At 35.9% G+C, this 18,293-nt stretch overlaps 2 protein-coding genes and 2 long non-coding RNA genes across 5 annotated transcripts; 2 read left to right on the forward strand and 2 right to left on the reverse strand.

Annotated features, from left to right (window-relative positions):
- The first annotated feature begins 429 nt into the window (after window positions 1-429).
- LOC126613728 (probable protein S-acyltransferase 14) lies at window positions 430-5,488 on the forward strand. Its single transcript, XM_050281311.1, has 7 exons — window positions 430-976; window positions 1,312-1,531; window positions 1,650-1,741; window positions 3,455-3,578; window positions 3,671-3,756; window positions 4,155-4,220; window positions 4,897-5,488. Exons 1-7 carry the CDS (start codon window positions 767-769, stop codon window positions 5,020-5,022), a joined length of 924 nt encoding a protein of 307 aa, XP_050137268.1. The 5' UTR covers window positions 430-766; the 3' UTR covers window positions 5,023-5,488.
- A 3,136-nt stretch (window positions 5,489-8,624) lies between these two features.
- LOC126585075 (uncharacterized) lies at window positions 8,625-9,105 on the reverse strand. The gene is made up of 2 exons (XR_007610296.1): window positions 8,965-9,105; window positions 8,625-8,772 (listed from the first exon to the last, which is right to left on the reverse strand). It is a non-coding gene; the product is annotated as an uncharacterized LOC126585075 (long non-coding RNA).
- Window positions 9,106-10,758: 1,653 nt separating this feature from the next.
- Window positions 10,759-11,092, reverse strand: LOC126582053 (uncharacterized). Its single transcript, XR_007609257.1, has 2 exons — window positions 10,930-11,092; window positions 10,759-10,832 (listed from the first exon to the last, which is right to left on the reverse strand). It is a non-coding gene; the product is annotated as an uncharacterized LOC126582053 (long non-coding RNA).
- A 2,242-nt stretch (window positions 11,093-13,334) lies between these two features.
- LOC126613813 (uncharacterized) lies at window positions 13,335-17,876 on the forward strand. 2 transcript variants are annotated; one of them, XM_050281413.1, is made up of 7 exons: window positions 13,335-13,431; window positions 15,160-15,542; window positions 15,647-15,813; window positions 15,890-15,970; window positions 16,479-16,554; window positions 16,640-16,732; window positions 17,357-17,876. In XM_050281413.1, the coding sequence occupies exons 2-7, from the start codon at window positions 15,179-15,181 to the stop codon at window positions 17,521-17,523; spliced, it is 948 nt and encodes a 315-aa protein (XP_050137370.1). In that variant the 5' UTR covers window positions 13,335-13,431; window positions 15,160-15,178; the 3' UTR covers window positions 17,524-17,876. The 2 variants fall into 2 exon arrangements, with proteins under 2 accessions (XP_050137370.1, XP_050137371.1); XM_050281414.1 differs by having other exon boundaries at window positions 15,650-15,813.
- Window positions 17,877-18,293: the final 417 nt, after the last annotated feature.

Here is an 18,293-nt window from a genome sequence, read left to right on the forward strand (position 1 = left end):
TTGGCCTCCCTTAATGAAGAGAGTGAGAGGTCATTTTATAGAATGAGGGCTCTCACTTATTACATATTTACCCCTTCATTTATTACATGATTACATTTGAGTCCTCCGAGTATTTATACGAGATCTAAATACAGAGGCCCTAAGTATGGTACAAACAGACCTCATAGATCATCCTTACAAAATATTAGCCAAATCGGAAATATTTGAGACACCTAATTGAGTTAAAAGAAATTGGCGAATACTTTATTCTATAAGAAACAATGAAATTTCATCGTGATAATTAAATAAGCAAATAATTTCAGATTAAATTGAATTTTACAATGATAAATTTATAAATCGAGACTTATAAAATAAATAATTTAGATCATTAAAATTCGACATAAAATGCCCACGTCTAATCAGCATTTTTATTCAAAAAGGGAGATCCCATAAGACAAAGGGCTGTATAAAGAAAAAACCTCGTCTCCAAAACATGGATTCCAATTTCACACCCCACCTGGAATCTCACCCTTAAGCCCTTTCCTTCCAAAAATTTTGTTTCCAGAACTTATAAGACATCCAAAAAAAAAAAAAGCAAACAACAATAGAGAAAATATTTCTCTGTTTTTCAAATTACTGTTTCCCACTCTGTTTTGCATTTATGTGGGATTGTTCTTCCAAACCATCAGCTGAATCATAAACCCTAGATCACACCCACCTCCCTGAGAGATCGAACTGAGAAAAAAGGATTCTTCTTTATGAATATTCAGTATTTTTGAGTAATATTATGCATAGATCGGGAGTCGCCATGGCTTGGAACGTGTTCAAGTTCTGCATAGTTTTGCGAGGTCTGGGGTCGGTCATGATCCTCCTGGTTCTTGGGGTCGTCGGTGTCACCTATTACACTGTCGTTTTCACCAATTACGGCCCGGCTTTGTACGATGGCGGCCTTGACTCTCTCATTGCCGTTGGCGTATTGATCATATTTCATTGCTTGGTAAGGGTTCTTCCAAAAACTATTAAATTTTGGGTTTTTTTAACATTTTTTTTGTGAGGTTGATGGGTTTTCTGTTAGAGGTTCTGGGTTTTAGAATCTGTGGCTTTTGGTTTTGTAATTACAAAATCTGCCATTTTTTTCTTTCAAATGTTCCAAGAACTTTGAACTTACTTGGAGCTTCTTTTGGCAGTAATTTCTAGAATTCTTTTAGCTTTCTGGGTAAATTGGAGTGTATATTAATTTGTGTTTAGCTTAAAGCAGTCAAGATATGGTGTCTGATTAAGTGTATTAGAGAAAATTAGGCTAAAAGTGGAAAGCTTGTTATAATGTTGCAGTTGGTGATGCTGTTATGGAGTTATTTTTCTGTTGTTTTGACGGATCCGGGTGGTGTGCCACCTAATTGGAGGCCTGCTGTTGATGAAGAGAGAGGGCAGGCTGACCCATTGACTTGGTCGGATTTTAATGGTTTGCAGCCTGACCCCTCTAATCTGAGGATCCGGTACTGCCGGAAGTGCAACCAGCTGAAACCACCTCGTTGCCATCATTGCTCAGTTTGTGAGTCACCCATATCTGTGTTTTTTTTCTTTCCGTAATATCAGTTAGCGATATTTTGTTTTGCTTTGTTATATTCTTTTGTCTTTATATCAGAGCATGAAATTATTTCAACTTTCAGGTGGGCGGTGTGTACTGAAAATGGATCACCATTGTGTATGGGTTGTTCATTGTGTTGGGGCCTTAAATTACAAGTATTTTCTTCTTTTCTTGGTAAGTTTGTTTTCTGCATAAGCGGAAAGACTTTTCAAGAGGAGATTATATTTGAATGAGTTAGACTTTATTCCAACTACGAAAGGATTCCGTTTTCATTATCTTATAATATGCCCTAAGGGTCCATTTGATAATCATTTCGTTTTCACTTTTTAGTTTTCACTTTTTTGGCAACTACTTTCAGTTTTAAAAAAAATGAAAGCTGAAAACCAAAAAGTCTCAAGGCCAAATTTTGAATACTCAAGGAAGTAGTTTTCAGTTTTCATTTTCTTGAAACTGAAAGTAGTTACCAAACAACATTTCAGTTTTCAAAAAAGCGAAAAGTGAAAACGAAATGGTTATCAAACGGCCCCTAATGTTTTCTCTGCACCCTAGCCTGCAAATTTTTATTTGATGATCTTGTTGCCAAGAACTATTCTAATTGCATTTTAGCTTTATTCTCTGAGGTATGAGACTTACACATGATTATGAGTAGTGATACTACGAATCTATGATAGTCAAGCTGGTAGTACAAAGGTACTTGCATTTAAGTCGTGCGCCCTAGTTGGGGAGCATTTCCAATAAAGGTACTTTGATTAGATGTTAAGGGTGTTGGGGCTAGTTTCCATTGTTCTCAAAGGGAGAGCTGGGTGACCTCTCTGATGTGCAACATTTCATGGAACGTTAACATGACTTATGGTTTTCTGAATCCACCATAGGGGTAAACTGTGTTTTCCTTTTTGTAGATAACTCATAGCACATGCATCACACCTTGAAGAGCAAATCTTAAAAAGGAACTCCATAATTTAACTTTTGGAATGATTGTTGGATTATAAGAAGTATAACCTTGTGGACATTATTTCATAAATTAGGAACATGGTCCTTTTGGGATGTATATAATTTTGTAAGTGGGTTATATATATAAATCAGATATGAGCTTCTGTAATGAGTTTTTCCTAGCGTTAATAAAATGGTCTTGGACTGCAGGCTAAGTTGATGGTTACAAAATTTGATAAAAGAAGAAAATCTGAACAGATGAACTAATTTTTGTTTCTATGGACAGGGACTTGCAACTAAATCCAAATTTCTTAATGATTTTGGGTAAATACACACAGAAAAATACATTGATTATCCTAATTTACTAACTTATTTTATATCAATATGGAAATTATATCATTTAAAATTTCTAATCAAAACCTGTTGATTTGATGTGAGTTGATTGCTTTTAAAAATCTGTAGCGTAGGACCAGTGACTTTAGTGAAAAGATTTAGACTGGTAGAAAATCTGAAAGCAGTCACTTTTTGTTTTTTGAGAATGCAGTCACTCTTTGTTTCGATAATAAAAGTTTGTAATTTATGTAAGAGTTTTAAGAATTCAAGAGACTTTTACTGTCTTCTTAAAGAATGCAGTCACTCTTTGTTTTGATGATAACTTCTTTGTTTCAGTCTGGTTGGTATCGGTAATAGTTGCATATTATATGCTATACCATAGGAAATTCCCTCGATAACTTGGAAAGTATGTTTTAATCATGTTTGTGGGTCAATATTTAATCAACTAGATGGTAAATTTTTGGATTGTTGTGTCAGAAACTAGTTATTGTGCATGTTTTATGTGATTTGCCTTATCTTGCAAAGCTATCTATTCATGGGATTTCTGAATTTTTTAAGTAAGAATTCACATTGAATAAACTTTACCTGTAGACTAACCTCATGCTTTTGTTAATTTGAATGCAGTTTTACACATTTCTCGAGACAAGTGTTGTAACATTATCCTTGCTGCCACATTTGATATCATTCTTTAACGAGGGAGAAATCCCTGGAACACCTAGCACCCTTGCAACTACCTTTCTTGCTTTTGGTATTATCTAAATTTACCTATTTTCTTAGTATTCTCACCTACAAGGCGGTTGGTACCTGCTTAACTAATGAACATTTCTGCTCTATTTGCAGTCCTGAATCTTGCATTTGCATTAAGTGTTTTGGGTTTTCTGATAATGCATATTTCATTGGTGGCTGCAAATACCACAACCATTGAGGTAATGTATTTTGCTTCAGTTCATTAACACTAGGTCTGTGGTTTTTGCATTCTGCCTTTTAACTGGGGATTTCCTTATGCTTATATCTTAATGATGTCAAAGAGGTAGGCTCTTAAAGAAAGATTAGACGTTTGATATGTAGTTCAGGCTCCATTTATCAAGGAGAATGCTGCTTTCCTTGATTTCAATATCAAATTTTACCAGAGGTCCCTAGATTGACATCTGTCAACTTTAAATTATGTCACCTTGGTTTAATGTTTGGGCCACCAGCAATGTGGAAAATCTAGTTACACTGTATTAGTAACTCATGGTTAGGCTTTTTCATACAAACATATAAGTAACTTCATTGGTCTTGCGGTATGGAATTGCATGCTGATGAAATTATTCTCTGTGATCAGGCATATGAAAAGAAAACCTCCTTTAAATGGCGCTATGACCTTGGTCGAAAAAAGAATTTTGAACAGGTTGGTACAATTTGTGATACATCAATGTCCTTCCTTTGTTTTCTTAAGTGCATCTTTTAAATTTAACCAACATGCCGCGTTTTTAGTTGGTTTTGAACTCACAAGTTAAAATTCCGAAGTTAACATTTGCTTCAGGAGGAATGAAAGTTTTGATGTTCTATAATATATAGTATAGAATAATCACTGAGTCCGGAATGATTTGGCATTTTGTGGAAGCCTCAGAACACAATTCTCTGCAACAGACTGCTAAACATGTAAATTCATTAGTTTTCCCTTAGTTTGCAGATTACTTATACTCTTAGAAGAACATTATACTGCTAGTTTCCTTGGTTATATCATGAATAATGAGATGTAGCACTGAGTCATGGCATATGCACTACAATCTTACATTTTATTTAACTATTTTACTTTCCAATTAAAGAAAGGGTCATCAAGGTCTTTTTCAAAACTGTTGTTATGTTAGTACATGGGCTAGGTTGAAGTCCAGCAATGGGCAGGTTAAACTAATTTCTGTTCTATCTTGCCCGGATTTGAACGTCTGACAGGATATTTTTCGTGAACAATACTGTTTAACATGAAATTGTCTTTAATCTGGTACCTATGTGATCATGGTTGTAATAGTCGTAGTAATTTTCAGTGTGCTCATACGACTGGAATTCTGCTATTTCCATACCAGGTGTTTGGGACAGACAAACGATATTGGTTCATGCCTGCTTACTCAGATGAAGATTTACGACGGATACCAGCGCTTCAGGGTCTCGAGTATCCGTCTAATCCTGAGTTTGACTCCCAAGAGTTCTAAAACCATATGTAAGACATGTCAGCAATACAGAAATTTCCTTGTACAAAGATAAAGAGTTAAGGAGCAACATCCACAAGATGTTTCCTTGCAGCCATAACTCAATCAAATGGCTCGCGGCTTACATGGGCGCAACTTTTCGTTCCCACGGGCATCTTCTTGTAAGCATAACAGTGAGAGAAAGAGAAAGAGGACCTTTATCAAGTGGCGGGCGGCCGGGGAGAGCGGTTTATGGGTTGCAGTGTTGCGGAGTAGTGGGAAAGGCATATGACTGGCTGATGTTTATTGTATGTCTTAAATATGTGGTAATTTGGGAATTTGAGTACTGTAACATAAGGGAAATGGAACTTTGATGTGGTAATTTCATTATGTTCCTCCTTGGGTTTGTTGTACCTTACATTGAAATTACTGAAGCCAATCAAATGTAATATGCATGCAAGGAATAATGTAATTACATGCTGAATTTTTACTTCTCTTGTACATGATTGATCTTCGATATCATGGACACTGAGATTTTTGGCGTTGCGCTCTTGGTCAAGGATTCAAAGACCAATCTCTAAGAGCAACTCCATCCATGGAGCCTTTCCCCCTGGCAATTCACTATTGAATCCACCCTTTTGAACAGTAACTGCCTTTAATGAATAGTAACTGCCATTAATGAACAGTAATTGCCATTTGTATCTCCACCCTTGGAGCCCTCCCCCTTGGCAATAGGCAATAAAATATTAGTTTTTTTTGTTTGTTTAAATAATACAAAATAAAATTATTTGTAATTTCGGATAAGATTTTTTAAATCGTTCTCGTTGCGCCACGTGTCATTTTATAAAAAAAACAATTATTTAGCGATGGATTTCGATAAGATTTTTATCCAATGTCATCGTGCCACGTATCGTTATCTTTTGAGAATCTTTGACGATAGATTTTGATCAGATTTTAACTCGTTCAAAATTGCGCCACGTGTCATTATCCGAAAATATAATTATTGGAGATCGATTTCGATAAGATTTTTATCCAATACGATCGTGCCACGTGTCATTATCTTTTCAGAATCTTTGAGGATAGATTTCGATCAGATTTTTAACGAATGACGGCATGCCACGTGGCCTTATCTACAATCCAATCCTTTCTGAATATGGAAACTTTGAGAGAAAGATAAGAATTTGATTGAAAGTGGTTGAGAAAATATGAAATTGTGGTGTAAGGTAGATGGAGAAGAAGTGGTATTTATAGAAAAGTAAAAACAATTTTTTACAATTTTTTTTTCAGATTTTTTACAATTTTTTCGGATTTTTTCCATTTTTTTAAAATTTTTTTTTCCAATAATTAATTTCTGCCGTTGGATTTAAAAAATTTTGAATTCCAACACTCCAGATTGTGCCACGTGTCACAACGGTAACTTTTCTTAATTTTAAAACTATTTTTTCTTTATTTATAAAGCATATTAATATCAACCGTTGATCTCAGATCGAACGGTTGATATTAAATCAAATTTTTTTTATTTTTTTTACCGTTGAGATCCAACGGTCCAAATGAAGGAGCCGTTGAGATCGAACGGACCGTGGGAAGCCACGTGGCTTCCCAACGGTAACTGTGCAAAGCCGAAAAGTTGACTGTTTTTTCTGAAAAGCTGTCGGGCGACGCGCCCCCACGCGCGAGTGGGGTGCACGCGCCTGACAGAAAAAAATAAAAAATGGGCTTGGAGCTCGGGCTCCAGGGTTGTCACAAATTGACAGGCCCCCTGCTCGGGCCTTTTCCACTAGCTCGGGCTCCTCATGGCTGGAGCAAGTTGACAGGCCCTCAGGCCTTTTCTTCTCCACTGTCCCCCGGCCTATTGACAAGGCTGGAGCTGCTCTAATGGCCGGAAATCTTGATATATACTAGGATGCGGAGTAGAATATTTTATATTCATCACTGTTTTAAAAGTCTTCACCTAGGCACAGCCTATGCGCTTGGCAGTTGGCCACTAGCCTGATTAGTTTTTAGGCATTTAAAAATTAAGAAAATGTGTTTAGACCTGCTTAGGCGTTCATCTAGTCTGTCTAGACGCCCACCTAGCCCACCTAAACCTACTTAGGCATCCATTTAGGTTGCGACTTTCATTTAGACACAAAATTGGTAACTTGCATTTTTCATTTTATTTTGTCAATAAAATGTAAGAGACTTGTTAAATACTAGGATGAACACTCATTTTATGCTTGTTCTCCATATTTTCAATATGTTTTAATACTTTATAATCTATATGTCATTTTATTTTGCAATTAATGTATCCCTACAATTAAGTGTTTTTTAAGTAGGCCTAATCCCTTGGATAAGGGGAAACTTGAAATAGGTCCAATTTTATAGCCCAACATTAGGATTAGTCCATTTTTTAGTTACTTTTGACTTAGTTCCAATGACTAGGATTCCATGTCAGCAATTTTTCGGATTAGGTTGAATTTTTTGCATTGTTATTACTATTTTACCCTCTTATAGCTTTTGCACGTTCTCCATATATTTCCCACGTTTTAAATTTTTATCAGAATTCAAATTCATTGTTCAGTAGTTTCTTTCATCTTTCTCCCTGATTTCTTGATAACAATTTTTGAATTTGAATTTCTTATCAATCTATTTTTAAGGTAGGCTTAATCACTTTTAACTTTCTACACAAACTACATGTGTTTTATACGTGCAGATTTCTTCAGGAGACCTATTCTCCAAGTACAAATTTTATGATCGTGTTTTTCCTTCGTGGTTTGGCAATACTCAACCTTCTCCATCTATCAAATGACTAAAACACAGCAAATTGAATGCCAATTAATTTTCAAGTCAGGTATATTATAATTGTTTTCTCCTTTATTGTTGTTTGCTGTGCAAATTCAAAACATGAAGACTTTATCCTAATCCCCCTAATCCCTTTCTATCATCTCTCATTGATATGCTTCTTTCTCTTTTTATTCTAAAAAACCAATGCACATAAGGTGTTTTACATTCACAATTAGTTGTACAGGTATATTACTTTTTGAGACGGTTTTAAACTACCTAACATGTAGGAAAATTACCGACAACCATTTTTTATCAACAATTCGAAAATAACTATCCTTGTACAATTCGAAAGTACACCAGATGAACTATGTCTAGATAATGACAAAATAACATTATATGAGATTACAAACAAATCTTATTATGCAATCAATAAAGGAAAACATGAAGACTATTCCCTTTCAATTGAAATTGAAATTAAAAAAACAGATATGACAAAGCATATCTCAGTTCACATAACACCCAAACTTATCTAGCAGAAAATGAATTCGGATGGATTGGAGTCCCATCATTTTATTAAATTGAAACACTTAAATGAAACAAAAACTCAAATTTCGCATAACATCTTTATCCTACTCTTCCTTTTCCTAGCTACCATCTCCCTCATTTATGAATCTACAAAGGACATGTGCTCTCATATTCTTCATCGCCTCTGCCGAAAAGACACCTTCGACTAATTCTCCATCAGCTTTTTTTGTGCAATATACATCACAGCAACTCCACAGTCATAAATGTTTAACAAAAAAGGGGTATGAACTTAAATATTACATTCTGTCACCAAGAAACCAACAAATACGCATAATACAGATGAAATTAACACTTACGTGTTAGGAAATTGTTGTGAGCATGATATGTTTTCTTTCAGTGGATACTCAACATTAGTTTGCCTCAACCACATGAGAAATTCTCAGTCATCATGGCTAAGCGTGTACAACAACGTCTATACCTTATCACCTTTCATGATATGTTTGCAAATAGAGTTCTCATTGAGCTTTCTTAAAATACTATCTTTCATGTGCTTAAAGTAGTCAGAAATTTTCACATGCTACAAAAAAAATAATAAAATAAAAAAAGAATACATTACAAAGTTAGTGTGTGAAATAAAATTAGAAGGATAAGAGGTATACTACATAGTTATCAACTTACCAATTTTTTAGCCTCTTCGAAATAAGGATCCACATACATATTCAACTTGGTTTGTAATGTGTTGTAATGTTCCCACCATCCACTTTGTTTGTTGAACACAAGCAAAGTATAATGCATTCCTTTGAAATGGTTAATCGGAAAGAAAACATAGTTGTTCTCCCGCACCTTTTTCAATAGAAGTTCAAGATAAATATATATTCTCACTGCAGAATTCAATTCATCCACAATATCCTACAAGCCAACAGAAGCATAGTAACCAAAAAGTAATATGCCTGTACAACTAATTATGATGTAAAAATCATATTCTACAAGGGCAGGTAGAAGATTCTCTAGATTAATGCTAGAAGATCATAATAAAAATGGATTACTGTGTTACAAGGGCAAGTAGTTTATATTTACCACAGATACTAATAAAAATGGATTAGGAAAAAATAATAAAAATCAACATTTAACAATTACACTTGTTGATGCACAAAATCAATGGGGACTTTGGTACAACAGAAAATATTAAGTTTGTGATCTTCGCTAGATTGCTCCGGTCACTAGTGTGGATAAGTATGTAAATGGATAGAGACAGGGAAGTAAATACAAGATGTACGTGGTTCACCCAGATTGGCTACGTCAACGGAGTAGAGGAGTTCTCATTAATTGTGAAGGGTTTACACAAGTACATAGGTTCAAGCTCTCCTTTAGTGAGTACAAGTGAATGATTTAGTACAAATGACATTAGGAAATATTGTGGGAGAATGATCTCCTTTTATAGAAGAGAGTTTCTAGCTTTGTTTTGATATTGACACGTGTCGTGTTGTGATTGGCTTCTGATGTTGACATGTGTCGCGTTATGATTGGCTTCTGATGTCGACACGTGTCGCGCTATGATTGGCCTCCTGGTTGGAGGGAAACTCTTTTGGGTCCTTGACGGTATAGCGTTGACCGGTGCTCAGTAATTTCGGGATTGGTCAAGTATGGTACAAACAACACTACTCATCACTAAATAGCATTGGTTGTTCTAATTCCTTAGTTATGGACAATATTAAACTAGCTAGAATGGGGAAAATTAACTGCAATGTTTGAAGAACTAAAATTTATACACCTACGTAAATGTCGGCATAAACCCATATTTCAGCCGATCTTTTGGAATCCCAATTTTATAACACCAATTATTAAAGATGAACTGTAGTACCTGTAATCTAGGTATCAAACACCACAAAAGTAAAAAGCCAAAGCAGCATACCAAAATACTAGAGAAACAAATTGAACCTATCATCATCCCACATTTCACATGCATAAGCAGCACCTTGTTTTTCGTATACTGATCCAACTCAAACCCATTACTAATAATGCAATTATAAACCCTATTAACCCCACTAATTGACTTCAAACTAGTGCAAGCCTTCACTAATGCGTCATAACTAGCCACCAATTCATACCTGTCGTGTAACATCCCACATCGTCCAGGGGAGTGGATCCTGTAAGTCTTATATGTATATTCTCATCTCTACCTAGCACGAGACGTTTTGGGAGCTCACTGGCTTCGGGTTCCTTCGGAACTTCGAAGTTAAGCGAGTTCAGGCGAGAGCATTCCTAGGATGGGTGACCTACTGGGAAGTTCTTGTGTGAGTTCTTAGAAACAAAACCATGAGGGCGTGGTCGGGGCCTAAATCGGATAATATCATACTACGGTGGAGTCGAGCCCGGAATGTGGTGGGGCCCAGGCCAGGATGTGACATGTTGTCAAACTCTAAAATCTCGAACAATTGAAGTGAAAAAAAAAAAAGAAATTTAGAGCAAAGATACAGTAGCACCTGTTATCAAATATTGGTATTGAAGTTGAGGGAGTGTAATACCTGTTATCCAGGTAACGAACACTGCAAAAACAAAACCCAAATCACCAAACCATAATATTAGGAAAACAAAACCAGATGACCATGTATGAAGCTGAAATCTTCCGAGAAGTTACAATACATGTTCTCCAGGTATACCATGAAACCCGAACCAAATATTCGCTTATTCTGTTTTCATCATATACTGGGAGAAAATTTATAGCTTTCATAGCTTCATACGAATTTAGGATTCAAAACAAGGTTTCCACTGGATACGGACGCAAACCAATTTGAAAGATAGGAGGATAAGGTTTTGAATAAACAATGAGATAATCTGCAAGAGAGCTGATAAACCATCTAATGGAAATTGTTGTAATTTTGTTGGTAAATTATGTGCTTTTAATTGCTGACATGGATGATTGTTGTACTTACAAGCCCCCACTTATGCTTATGTAATATAAGTGGATTCCATTCAAAACAAGCTTATAAAATTGGACCCAAATCAAAAGACCCCATTGGATAAATGGTCCTCATGGTAATAAAGTATTCGGAATATAATCCTTATGGTAAAAATATTTGGATTCAATCCTTTGTGGCAAAGTCTGCAAAATCAAATTTCTGTTAGTTTTTTCTAACGGAGTTCGCTTCAGGGTTTGTCACTTTTAAGTAGACGGAATTCACTTTAGAATGCTAGAAAGTATTACGACCAGTTGCAAATTCCTGAGGGAGTTAATAGAGGTGCTAGCTAGAGTTCCAACAATGGCAGACGGTTGGTCCTTGCCTCCACCTCTTGGTCGCAACAAATCAAAGGCTAGCAGTGCATGGCATGTTGTCTTCTCTAGGCGAGCCTTTGAAGTGGGGCCATAAAATTCTTTGATCTCCGGTTCTTTGTATATTGATTTGTATAAAAAAGAATTTGCTAAATACATAAAAAAAAAAAAAAATTCTATTTTCACATCAAATATTATTAAAAATTAATTTCAAAAGAAGATAAATATACAAACATTACTTAAACATTACACGGCTCACGTTTTTAAATGCAAATGTACTAAATGTTTGCACTAAAGAGTCTAAAATTGAGAGTGAAAAACAATAAAACTTGATGATCAAGAGAGTAAATAACAATAAAACTTGATTGACGAATATAATAAATTCAACAACGCCAATTGTTTATTTAGTGTTTTGTTTTTCTTCTAAAATCAACATCACACTAACGAATTGAATATTAAAATAATCCACTGAATAAAAAGTTATTGAAAAGAAAAATATAAATTCAAAGTTTTGATTATCTTAAAGTACAATCTTCAAGATCATGTGATAGTTGGTTTAAACATTCGATACAAATGGAGAGAATGGGAAGTTGGAAGCAAAAAAGATTGCAAAGGGACTTGAGTTATATGTATTTGGACAGATGGATTGGGAGTTAGACAGGTGGATTGGCAGTAAACTTGAAAAACAAGAAGAATCAAGAAAAATCTAGTGACTAAAAGGCAACTCCATGTTTCGAACTCAACACCCCAAAGAAAAAAAAGGCCAAACATTTCCATTGCACTAACAAATGAATTATAATACTTCTTAATTTTTTTTGTATTTATATGTTAATTACAGAATATAATAAAATTTGGAGGCCCTTCCGAAGTAGGGGCCCTAGGTGGGCGCCACGATCATGCCTATTTGGCTCTTAACCTTGACTGTATTCGCTTTCGTACATGGCAAATGGAGTTAACAGAGAATTAATAGGAATTTTGTTTTGGGGCTTAAATTCTACCGTACTTTACTACAAGGGTTTAAATTTGAGTCTGCCTTTCGAATACTCCATCATTGCAAGGACCATTTATCCAATTAGGTTTAAATACTCTATCATTACGAGGACCATTTATCCAATTAGGCATTTTAAGTATAAGTAGGCACTTATTATACCATATATAGTAAATTTACTTAAATCTGTCTAGTCCGCTCAAGCCCTTGCCTAGCCGCCTAAGCACTAGGCCTCAACTCTTCGCCCAACTATCGCCTCATTTCTTTTAGAACTGTGATATTTATTTTGTAGGAGTAAAACATCAAAAAAAAATCTCTTATACATTTTCCTTTGGTTTTTTTCCTTTTCCTAACCAAATGATATCTTGAACTATTCTAACTTGTAAAGAGATAAATTTGAAGTTAAGTGCAAACTGACGCGTATAACTATGAGTTTGTTTGAAAGTACTTTTAAAAAGACTAAATACGCTTAAGTGCTTTTTGGTGATATATTTGGATTTTCAAAAAAAAATTACTCCCAAAAACATATTTATTTACAGACATTTTCAAACTAATCGTTTTTGGTCGGAGGGGAGAAGGAGAGGGGTAATTTGGTAAACTAACACATAATGTTTGGAACATTTGTTTTGCCTGCATCCTATGGTTATGTGACACGCGTCCAAGCCATGCAGATGCAGTCAAATCGTTGCCTCCAGAAAGTCGTGGACCAATGGAGGGGGACACGTGTAAATATCTGGGCCGGCGCTCCCTCTCAAAGGCAACGAGTATATAAGGGCAACCAAACGAAACGAAACGAAGCAATTAGGCCGTTCTGGAATTCTCTGGTTATATTCTTCTCCTCCACTCTCTCAATCTCTCAAACCCTCGTTTCATTTCCTTCTACCAGGTACGAACCTCTTTTGATTTTTCATCCGTCTTTCTTTCTTCTCGCATTTTCTCGGTTGCCAAACAGAATAACGAATATCTGATTTCTCTGTTCGATTAACTGTCCATAAAATCTGCTGTCCCTGATTCGAGCAATCATCTATGTTCTGCTATATCCGTGAAAATCTGCTCCCTAAGCTAGTCGTTTAGCTCGTTTCCTGTCACAGTTTTAATTTTCATTTGAATTTCACGAGTGTTCAACTTAATTATAATAGCTATGATCAGTGGCGGATCCAGGAAATAATGTTTGTGGGGTCATAGCGCGCGTAGCGCGAAATTTTTTTTTAGCCTCGTTTGGTACTTCGAACTGTACTGACTATTTCAGTCGGATAGGATAAATAGTCGTCGGATAGTACTAACTACATTAGTCGGGCGTTTGGTGCAGTGTCGAATTAATCTGTGCATGGAACAATACTAAATTTTTTTAATAATTTTTAACAAAATAATTGGTGTTAAAATGAAAAAACTCACAATATAAGCAAATCATCAATATAATCAAAATAAATATGAATTGAATTTCAATTAAATTAAATATATTCTACATATACAAAATATTCAAAATAAATACTCACAATATAAACAAACCATCAACATAATCAAAATAAATATGAATTGGATTTCAATTAAATTAAATATCTCATCTTGCATTCTACATATAAAAAATAATGAAAATAAAAACTCACAATATAAACAAATCATCAATATAATCAAAATAAATATGAATTGAATTTCAATTAAATTAAATATATTCTACATATACAAAATATTCAAAATAAATACTCACAATATAAACAAACCACCAACATAATCAAAATAAATATGAATTAGGGTTGGAGGAGGAGGAGAAAACAAAAGAAATTTGGGGGTTTTAGAAAGAAGGGATTCGGATCTGTGCAAAATAGGGCTGATAGGACACACTGGGTATTTTTGTTTTGTTCAGACCTGCCCAGGACACGCTGGGCATTTGTTTTTTGTTCAGACCTGGCCCAAAACAACGTCGTTTTGGCCAGGTCATTTAAAAAAATTTCCTGGGCCAAAACGACGCCGTTTTGCCCGTATGTTTTGAAAAAAAAGAAGCGCGCAGCTTCTTCTTCCTCTTCCTGCAGTGCCGAGCTTCGTTCAGGATTTTTGTCGAACACTTGGCGTGCGACTCCGACCCCGACGACCCCAGCTCCAAGAGGTCTCGTATGGGAGCTTCAAGGTTGTTTCCATGGTTTCCAAGGGGTCGTGCGACCCCGACGACCCCACTGTGGATCCGCCCCTGGCTATGATTATCAATATCTCGTATATGGTTTTATACAAAAAATGTTTGATTAATGACTTGGATGATCGTTCACGTACATGTTAATATAATGATAAAGATAGACGTCTCGATAATTCATTAGTTTCTGTGTGATTAATTTTATGATTTTCTTTATTTATATGGAATTCCTCACAAAGATGTGTTGATAATTGTTTTTTAATCAATTATCTTTGGTCGATAATCGATTATGGAAGATATGAAAGAAGCTAAATATATAAGAAAATAAAATGCAATAGTTTCAACACTTCAGATTTTGTTTTTTTGGACTTTAGAATGATTACGTACCTAATTGAACTTAAACCATTTTAGTTTTTGAACATTTTTATTCGTAATTTTTGACGTGTGGTAATGTGAAGAATAATCTATACTGAGATTTTCTGCTTCCAGAGGGATAAACACAAACAAAATGCAGAGTGAAAGAGACAATAAAGGTAGTGTTTCTCGGTCACGCGGATTGTTAGATAGTTTTCGGGGCTTTGGGTCCCGGAGAAGTATGTTCCCTAGCCTCTTTGGTGGAAGAGATCCATTTGATGATCCCTTCTTTAATCACCCGATTGGTAGCATGTTCGAGTCTAGTATTTTCGGTCCAAGTTCTGTTTCTAGTGATACACCGGAGAGTGGTAGAGCCAATGAAATATCAGTAGAAGAACTGAACTCTGATGGTGAGGGAGGGGATGATATAGTTACTGGGGATGAGAGAGATAACTGTGGAAAGCAATCTGTTTCGAGTAAAGAACCATCTGTTGAGCATCCAGATGATGTTTTGGACGGTAATGAAATTTTCGCATCTTTGTTAGAAATTATTGAGGGTTTATACTCAACCTTGTAATTTACGTTTGGTGTAAGATGCTGATGGTTGACATGTTGAATGTAGAAGAGAGGAAAAGCAAGGATGTGACATATAGAAATGACCGCAATAAGGTGGAAGGCACTCAGACCCAAGTCCGTGGTTTATCTTTTCAGACTTGCAGAGTCACATATGGTGGTGTAGATGGAGCATATTACACTTCTACGAGAACCAGAAGGGCGGGCAGTGATGGCGTAAGTAATGGTTTCTGGGATTTGATATGTCACTTGCATAATTCTTTCTTTAACTGAACATGTGATTGCACATCAGGTGGTGCTTGAGGAGGCCAAAGAAGCAGATAAAACAACCGGTCAAGCAACACATAGAATCTCGAGAGGACTTTATGACAAGGTAAATTTGTTTTGTCTGTTAATACAGCCTGTAGCAAGAACAATGGATTAACACCTACAACAACAATTTGTAGTTTTAGGCATTAGTCATTTTCTGGTAAGAGTAGTCAATTAAGAAATTGATATAAAAGGTGACTGACCTTTTGTATCGAACACTCAAAGTCACCCTTTTCTGTTTTATTTAGATCAAAATGGAGTGAGTGTAGGCAGTGCATTACCCTTGAATTACCCTCCTGTTCATGGGTGTGCTCATTGTGTTGCTTGAGAGACTGCTCTCAACTATCCTTGTTCTCCAGTTTAATGGGACTGGATTTTATGCTATTGTTCGGCATTATTCATTTCAACCCATTTTGTTTCTTGAAACTGCAACCAACTATGATTTGTTTTTGTATTGCATTGTTCAGTTTGTGGCTGTTATTTCCCACATCTTCTGTGTAAGCATCATGAAATCAGAAACAATTAACTATGTACTTATTATTGGAATTGGGATGGTTGTATTGCTTACGTAGGGTCATTCTGTTACAAGGAAGCTCAAGTCAGATGGGAAGGTGGATATGTTGCAAACTTTACACAATTTAAATGAAGGTTTGTATTTGCAGCCTTATATGGTTGATACATATTGTGTTTTGGATGTACGAATAGTAGAACTGGTGTTGCCATTTTGTTGCAGATGAGCTTCCTGGTTTTGAAGAAGCATGGACTGGTAATGTTGGAGGGCACTTGCCCGGCTGGAGACATGAATTTGATATGCATGGCAATACCAGTAAGCACACCCCTCCAGCTGCAAACTTTCTTTATTTGTCCTTTGTGTTTGTTTCGTCACCTATTTAATTTCGATCTGTGGTTAGATGGGGTCTATTTAGCTTTTTGAAGCGGAAAGTCTTGGGTAAATGTCCCTGTCAATTCTGTTATTAATTTCTTAATATCAGCCTAATCTTCAGTTAGTCAGACCTTATTGTTATCAACTGTAATCTCATGCTCAATGCGTTGAAACCGGTGGAAGGAATGGTATGTGCCACAATACCAGTGAAAGTGCACTGGCAATATTGAAGCTCCTGAGGTTTTCCATTAAGCGGTTATGTTCTATCAACGGAATCCAGAGTGCCATATGAGATTTTGGGATAGATATCCATGCGTCAGACCTATGAGCTGTTTGTACAAGGAATGTTAGAGCGTTTGCTCTATGCATACTTTGCCCTTCCCTCCTCTCTCTTGGGAGGCGTCACGCTGAACTTCCTTATCTTCTTCCTTATCTTCCTTGTTAGTTTGTACATTGGGTATCATAGGAAATGTTATGGTTCAGAATTCAGTTGATCACTTCTGGTTAAATAAAAGGTCGACTCAATTTCTTAGCCAAGTAATGAATGACATTGGCATTACAATGTAGGTTCCTCCACTAGCAGAGAGGAGAGTAGAGGAGAGGCGTTTTCGGGAGTGGGGCTTCTTCCATCTTCTGAGCACGTGCAAAGCAGCAGAGGAATGGAATCAGACAACGCAACAAAGACTACCTCCGATGGGAGGACCAAAAGGGTTGTCAGAATCAATATAGAGTAAACCATGTCAGATGTCGAGACAGGGAGATAGTAGTCCAGTTGTCTTGAAACACTTGGAGAATACTTTCATTCGTCTGAGTAAATTTACGGGTTGTCCATTCTCTGTTGGGCAATCAATAGTTGTATTTTTAATCCAAAGTGTACGAGACTCAGGGATTTATGCCATGCTCAATCACATTGTTCTGTTCATCTGAGTTCTGTAAGGTGACGATTAGGATTTAGAAGGTTGGTTTGTTGTTTGAGTGGCTCAGTGTTGGTAGTATGTATCCTAGGAGTTACCCATCTCGATTGTACCATTTACCGAATTTGTTATGTGAGATTAGGTATGAAGTTAAAAGATTTGATTTTTCATTTCGTTTAGTTGTGCCGCAATCGGTGGTAAATTCACTCGCCGTTGGTGATTGAAAGTTGTTCTGTAATCGGTAAATTGCTCTCTTTCAATCTTAGAATTTTCAAATAGATCTGCCATTATAACCTGTGAATTGTGTCAATGTTATGGATTGGATTGCAGACGAGAATGTCATGTATGAAAAGAAATAAGAATCCAACTTGAACAAAATTACATTAAAATTCTTCTTCAATTACTAATTAAACCAACGTGGAATTTTATGTGTAAAACAGAACATGAAATTATGCCAATTTTTTTAATTGATGCTCTAAACTATCGAAATTCTACATCGGACCATCACCCCCAGTGGCGGCAATGGCATCGAACACCACTTTTTGTTGTTGTTTTTAACATTGTCTTGTTAGTCATGTTAGCCATAAATT

The sequence above is a fragment of the Malus sylvestris genome, chromosome 2 (genome assembly GCF_916048215.2).
Source record: "Malus sylvestris chromosome 2, drMalSylv7.2, whole genome shotgun sequence".
Lineage (NCBI taxonomy): Eukaryota > Viridiplantae > Streptophyta > Magnoliopsida > Rosales > Rosaceae > Malus > Malus sylvestris.